Source organism: Fukomys damarensis, unplaced genomic scaffold (genome assembly GCF_012274545.1).
Source record: "Fukomys damarensis isolate Sample0158 unplaced genomic scaffold, DMR_v1.0_HiC HiC_scaffold_17, whole genome shotgun sequence".
NCBI lineage: Eukaryota > Metazoa > Chordata > Mammalia > Rodentia > Bathyergidae > Fukomys > Fukomys damarensis.
Genome location: NW_022900929.1, coordinates 28404859 through 28412103, shown reverse-complemented (window position 1 = coordinate 28412103; position 7245 = coordinate 28404859). Strand labels below are relative to the sequence as shown.

Below are 7245 nucleotides of genomic sequence, written 5' to 3'. Positions count from 1 at the left end.
TAGTTGGAGCGCCCCTTTATCTCCTGCCCAGGGGCACCCCTGCCTCTCCCGCGCCGCGCACTCCGAATGCGGCCGGTGCATCCTGGTACGAAAACCGCTGAGCACCGGATGCGGCGTTTCGGTGCGAATGTCCACGCCGGGAAACTTCCTTTCCTGTGCAGAGTTATAAAAAATGTGGCGTAACATGAACCTGGAAAGCTGTGGTCTGTGACGTAGGAATCGCACGCGTAGACCTGAGCCCCGTCCCGAGCGAATGCATGCAGATAGATCTACGCGGCCCTTCCCAAGCCCTTGAGACTAGGGGTGCTCAGCCCGTTGCTAGGTCCGTCCGGGTTGCGAGGTGCTTGGTACACAGTTCCCGTGGTCCGAGGCAAGCTGTGAGTTTCTGTGATGAGAAGGAAGCGCTGATACTGTCTCCTCCGAGGGCTCATTGTGAGGAGTTGTAAAGGACATAGAGTATTTCCTGCGGGAGAACTGTTTTGAGTGCTTTTCAGACTTGAGACCCTTTTCACTAAGCAATCTTACCGCACTCTTATAGGTGCAAACAGACCCGACTGAGAGATCTGTCCAGAGTCACTGCTGGCAGGTAGTAGAACTGGAATCTGAAAACAGGCAGCCCTACCTCAGACCCTGTGCTGTAAATTCCTGTGCTGTTTGCCTGTGGGCAGTGCTTTCTGGTGTATGGTAGGAGCCCTGTTAGTTTTGTTTTTTAATAGCTACCATTTGAACGGAGACCATAGTCTAGGCACTGAGTGAATGTAAATGTAATAGAAAACAGTTTTGGCTTTCAGTTATCCAGTTAGGAGGCCAGACATACTATTAAAATGATCAGAAAATTATGAAAATAAAGATGGAAATGTTTTATATCGGTGCTTATTAACTGTAATTTTTAGCTCATGAAGGTTAAGTCGACTTGGAAATGGTACACAGGACAGAAGATGTGTCACTGAGCAGTGAGGGCATGTTTTTGGCTGTCTATATCCATAGCTGTTGGATAAGGGAATTGAAAAGGAGATGAGTATTGAAACCGGTGACAATGGAAGGGAGAATGGAGAGCTCCTGGGAACAGTGATTATATCTCTGAGCTGTTAGAGAAATCCCAGAAATGCAGATGATATACTGCAAAGAAACTGCGAAGAAGTTGGCTATAGTAATTGTGAGAGTTTTCATAAATATTTCCAAGCCTTCAGTTCCAATGTTCTATAAAGAACGTTAAGACTTTAAGTGGTATAGTGGGAAGCAGGATGAACTGCTTATCCACGTCTTGACTCTGTTTAGCTTTATAGCTTTAAACAAATTACAGTCTTCCTGGATGTTAAGCTTTTTTTTATTTACAGATTTATGAAGACCTTTCTATGATGTTACAAATTCCCTGCAAGGCATTGTTGGATATACAGAGCTTTATTAAACACAGCACATGTATGAAAATGCTTTGATTATTCTATGTAATTTGAAAGAAAATACGCAAGTTCTTTTTACTTTATTGCAATACACTTAGGAAACTAAGGTGTTTTCTTATAAATTTTTCTTGTGAATACATAAGGCAGATTCTTACACTTACAACAGCATGATAATTTCATGATTGTTAAAACATATGAATTGGCATATGAAAATAACTTGAGAGAGAAACCTAAAGTAATAGCATGTTACTACTGGCTATTTGGCTTTTGCTATTTCATGTGATAACAATTGCATGTTCACTTTATGTGAAATTGGGAAATTATGAGATTCTGTAACTTACTATCTCAGGTGCTTATTTATAAGATACTAAAAACATTAAATATAATCATACTTATGTTCCATGTAGCTTAATCCATGACCTCTGGCAGGAGAGTCAAGGAACACTGGATTCATGCGTAGCACTTGGGATGAAACTGTGTGTTTGACTTCCGACTCCATTCATAGTTGGTTGTGCGATTTTCGGTAAGTTCCTTAACTCAGCCTGTTTCTGCATTTCTACATTGGGAACATTAGTAGTGTTTAGGTTATTTTCATATTCATTACCTGACTTGATTCTCATAATGCTGCTGCTTCACTTGACAGATAAGAAAACTGCAGGCCCAGAATAAAACGTCTTTCTTAGGATCATTCATCTGATTTTTCATAGAGACCAGAGGTAAACTCCTAGTTTATTTTGTGTACCAGTAGTTACACTGTTCTTGCTGAAAATTTTGTTAAAGGTGGTGTCTAGTCATAGATTGCAAAGCTTTGTATTTTAAAAATTATCAGTAAATATTGAATTAAAATATCTTTATATCTTGAGTACTTGAAGTCTGATTTATTTGATATTTCTCATAAATATCTGTCATTATAACTAAATCTTATAAATCAAAACTCCAGTATATTTTCCTTACCAGATACTTTTCAACTTTGTTGAAACCATTATGTCTATTTCCTTCCTGCTATTCATTTGTCTTTCATTCTGTCCTCTGTTGTAGAATCGCTAACATGCAGACCTCCAGCTCTCGGTCTGTGCACCTGAGTGAGTGGCAGAAAAATTACTTTGCAATCACGATTGGCACGTGTACACCGGGGCAGAAGGCAGATGCGTACCGTGCGCAGATACTACGTGTTCAGTATGCCTGGGCGAACACCGAGATCTCCCAGGTCTGTGCTGCCAAACTGTTCAAAAGGTATGCGGAGAAATACTCTGCAATCGTTGATTCTGACAACATGGAAACCGGCTTGAATAACTATGCAGAAAACATTTTAGCTTTGACCAGTTCTCAACAAACCGATAGTAGGGGGTGGCAGTCTGGGTTGTCAATAAATAATGTTTTCCAAATGAGTAATGTACAGAAGATGATGCAGGCTGGCAAAAAGTTCAGAGACTCTCTTCTAGAACCTTCCAGTGCATCAGTAGTGATCCGGCAGGAGGCCCCTGCCTTCAATCTTCCTGACTGTGGAGTTTGCAGAGGTGAGGGAGATGGTGACCTGCTGTCCAGCTCAGTTCCTCACAGAGATAGGCCCCATGACATCCCAGGCAGCAGCCCTTGGAGGGTCCCTCAGAGTGTCCAGCCACCAATGGTGCCTAACAGCACTGAGACTTGTCCCACGTCCTCCAGGCATTTAGGTGAGTCAGCCACAGCCAAAGTACACAGCACACCGTTATTTGGAAATGTCACAAAAGAAACTCATGGCTCTCCTAAAGCCAACACAGGAGTACAGATGTTCTTGTCTAACCAGTCTCCTTTTCCTTCTGGCTGTGAAAACCCGCGGGCAAGGAAAGCTTTCTATAGCTGTGCCACCATTGATGCTCTTTCCAATCCAGTACTGAATAAGGCTTGTAGTAAAACAGAAGATAATGGCCCAAGGGAGGAGAGCAGTCTGCCTACTTTTAAAACTGCAAAAGAACAGTTATGGGTCGACCAGCAAAAAAAGGGTCACCAACCCCAGCGTGCACCAGGGCCCTCATATGGGGGTGTGAAAAAGTCTCTGGGAGCTGGCAGATCTCGAGGGATATTTGGGAAGTTTGTTCCTCCCTTACCTAAACAAGAAGGGGCAGAGCAGAATGGAGGGATGCAGTACAAACCCTACGGGGCCGCACCAGCAGAACCAGCCCATCCTATTGATGAGCGGCTGAAGAACTTGGAACCCAAGATGATCGAACTTATTATGAATGAGATTATGGACCATGGGCCTCCAGTACACTGGGAAGATATTGCAGGAGTAGAATTTGCAAAAACCACAATAAAGGAAATAGTTGTGTGGCCCATGATGAGGCCAGACATCTTCACTGGGTTACGGGGACCCCCTAAAGGGGTTCTGCTCTTCGGCCCCCCTGGGACTGGTAAGACTCTTATTGGCAAGTGCATTGCCAGCCAGTCTGGGGCGACGTTCTTCAGCATCTCGGCTTCATCCTTGACCTCTAAATGGGTAGGAGAGGGGGAGAAGATGGTCCGGGCTTTATTTGCTGTTGCAAGGTGTCAACAGCCAGCTGTGATATTTATTGATGAAATTGACTCCCTCTTGTCTCAGCGAGGAGATGGTGAACACGAATCCTCTAGAAGGATAAAAACGGAGTTTTTAGTTCAGTTAGATGGTGCAACCACGTCTTCTGAAGACCGAATTCTAGTGGTGGGAGCGACAAATCGGCCCCAAGAGATTGATGAGGCTGCCCGGAGACGGTTGGTGAAGAGGCTGTACATTCCCCTCCCGGAAGCTTCAGCCAGGAAGCAGATAGTGACAAATCTGATGACCCAGGAGCAGTGTGACCTCAGTGAGGAGGAGCTCCATCAGATTGTCCAGCAGTCTGATGGCTTCTCCGGGGCAGACATGACCCAGCTATGCAGAGAGGCGTCTCTTGGCCCCATTCGCAGTTTGCAGACTGCTGACATCGCCACCATAACTACAGATCAAGTCCGGCCCATAGCTTACGTGGACTTTGAAAATGCTTTTAGAACTGTGCGGCCTAGTGTATCTTCAAAAGACTTAGAGCTGTATGAAGACTGGAACAAAACATTTGGTTGTGGAAAGTGAATGGGGCACTGCAAATTAAAAGATGATGTCTCTGTAGCATGGCTGGTTTATTTTTAGTAGGAAGCCAGGGATGTGGGAATTGCATTGCTTTGGAACATACTGTAAATTCTAGACATCAAATAAGAATAACAGCTCAGAGTTTACAACTGGCTGGCTTTGCCTCTGTTTAGTTTTATTTGCCTTCCAGTTATTAGCTGATACGTATAAGTTACTTAAACAGAATGAGGATGAACTGTTTGCTTCTAAGAAGTTTTTCTTTTGAAGATGAATAGTGAGCTCAAATCAAAACTTTAATGTGGAGATTACGTTTATTTATGAGATGTATCTGATTTCTAGTCACCTTTTTTTTTGAAGAAAGTTCCTCCGAAGGCCACATAGCTCTTGATGCTGGCTGGTGTTGTGGTTTCCATTCCAAACTGTTTTGCTTACTCATATTTAGACAGATTGAAGAGTTCACCAAAAGCTAGAATGAAAGTGCCAATTTTTACTTTCTTCTCTTAGTTTGTAACCTATTTTGTGGTTGTCTTTTCTTACCAAGACTAATAAAGACGTTCAGAATTAGCAAGGTGTAATCTAGTATCAGAGACACAACCACAGAACCAAAAGGTAAAGGATGTTGTATTTTTTTCAGAGGATCTGTGATGTTTACTACTAATTTGATATTACTTCACCACCTGTCATATGGCTCTCTCTGCAAATGAATGGCTTCAGGTTTTTATAATGGGCCATTGGTTTTATAAATAGTACATGTTCACTGTAGAAACTTAGAAAATAGAAATAAAAAATGATAAAAATCACTTAGTTATTTGTGGGGCACATCATTTCAGTATACATTCTGTTAGAAGTTTTTTTTTAATCAGAAGGATGATGTTCTATGCATCCTCTTTTGTCACATGCTCCTTTTCTTTAAAGTACATTGTCATTTTCCACATTAATAGACATCTATTCGAGTCGTCCTTTAGATGGTTGCCTAGTAGTCCACTGTATGGGATGTACTGTCATCCGCTGAGGCCTCTGTTAGAGGGCATTTAGGGCAGGACATTTGGCTGTCTTTTGTTTATTGTAAACAAATACGTTGAATGCCATTTAGTGATCTTTTTAAAAATGTATATATATGAATTTCTTGAGTAAAATGCATGGATTACGAACATGTACATTTTTGAATTTTTGGCCAGTGTTTTAAGTTTTCTCCTGGAAAAACAGTGCCTGTTCAGAATTTCCATCTTCAGTGAATCAGAGGGGCTGTTTATATAGGGACTGAGCAGTAGGCAGTTTTCTTTTTTGTTAGCATTCTTGTGCATTCATTCATTCATTTAAAAAAAGTTGAATGTCAGCCAGTGTTCTAGGTGCCGACAGTGAAGCAGTGAACCACAAACATTCCTGCTTTCAGTGAAGTCACATCCACTCAGTGCAAAGGCGACACGTCAGTCCCTAGCACCACGCACTCCCACACAGCTAAAAGAAAGGCTGTTGAATGTTTTCACTGAAGAGATAGGTGACATAGATATGTTTAACCTAATTTAAACTACATAATGTATACATGTATGAAAACATCACTTGGTACTCTATTATATAATTTTTATTTCTCAGAATTTTCAAATGTGAAGAAAATAAGAAAAATTAAAAATATTTATTAGAGAATAGATCGTTTCTAAGTATCAAATATAACCTAGCAGCCAAACACTAAATAAATGATTTTTTTTTCTGGTTCTGTGAAGAAATGTCACTGGTATTTTGATTGGGATTGTATTGCGTGTGTAAATAGTTCTGGGAAGTATGGACATTTAACAGTATTAATTCATCCAAACCATGAATGTGGGAAATGTTTCTTTTTTGTTTGTTTCTTTCATCAGAGTTTTGTAATTTTCTATTGTAGAGGTCTTTTACTTCCCTGGGGAAGTTTATTTCTAAGAGTTTTGTTTTTGGTAGCCATTGTGAGTGGAATTTATTTTTATGATCTTTCTCAGCAGTCTCATTGGTGTATAAAAATGTTAATAGTTTTGTTTTTTTGTTTTTGTTTTTTGCAGTACTGGAGATTTACCCCTAAGGCCTCACACATGGTAGGCAAGCATTATCCTGTTACTGATTGTCTTAACCTTGATTTTGTATCCTGCAACTTTACTGAATTTTAAGTTAGTTCCCATGGTCTTTTTGTCAAGTGGTCAGGTTTTTGTACATATAAAATGATGTCATTATGCAAATGGGAAATCGGACTTCTTCCCTTCCTATTTGTATGCTTTTGATTTCTGGCCTTCAGGACAGTGGTGTGTTGAATAAGAGGGGTGAGAGTGGACATCATCGTCTTGTTTCAGGTCTTAGAGGAAAGCTTTCAGCCTTTTCCCATTTATTATGATGTGGGCTGTGAGGCTTCCACACATCCTTTACCATATTGAAGCACGTTCCTTCTGGGCCTAATGTGTTCAGAGTTTTCAACATGAAGGATACTGAATGATTTTATCGAATGACTTTCTGTATCTATTGAGAGAAGCACATGATTTTTGACTTTCATTTTGTTGATGTGATATATTACATTTACTGATTTGTGCTTGTTGAATCATTCTCACATCTCTGATAAACCTAACTCAATAATGATGAATGTTCTTTTTGACATAGTATAGGAAACAAAGTGCTAGTTTTTTGATGAGAAATTTTGTGTCTATATTCTTTAGAGAAATGTGTGTATAGTTTTTTGTTGTGTTGTCAGGTCTTTTCAAATATGCCTGTTACATATACTTTTGGTTTATATTTTGAGGAACTTTGCATTCC

At 40.6% G+C, this 7245-nt stretch overlaps 1 protein-coding gene across 2 annotated transcripts; it reads left to right on the top strand.

Moving 5' to 3' along the window:
• The first annotated feature begins 73 nt into the window (after nucleotides 1-73).
• On the top strand, nucleotides 74-6027 carry Fignl1 (fidgetin like 1). Of its 2 annotated transcripts, none has more exons than XM_010624881.3 (5): nucleotides 74-85; nucleotides 1338-1419; nucleotides 1808-1923; nucleotides 2044-2116; nucleotides 2439-6027. In XM_010624881.3, the coding sequence occupies exon 5, from the start codon at nucleotides 2449-2451 to the stop codon at nucleotides 4477-4479; it is 2031 nt and encodes a 676-aa protein (XP_010623183.1). In that variant the 5' UTR covers nucleotides 74-85; nucleotides 1338-1419; nucleotides 1808-1923; nucleotides 2044-2116; nucleotides 2439-2448; the 3' UTR covers nucleotides 4480-6027. The 2 variants fall into 2 exon arrangements, with proteins under 2 accessions (XP_010623183.1, XP_010623184.1); XM_010624882.3 differs by lacking the exon at nucleotides 74-85 and adding an exon at nucleotides 366-377.
• The last annotated feature ends 1218 nt before the right edge of the window (nucleotides 6028-7245 follow it).

Excerpts from the sequence above, each read along its gene's own strand:
- Fignl1 (XM_010624881.3), top strand. The coding sequence starts at position 2,449 with ATGCAGACCTCCAGCTCTCGGTCTGTGCACCTGAGTGAGTGGCAGAAA.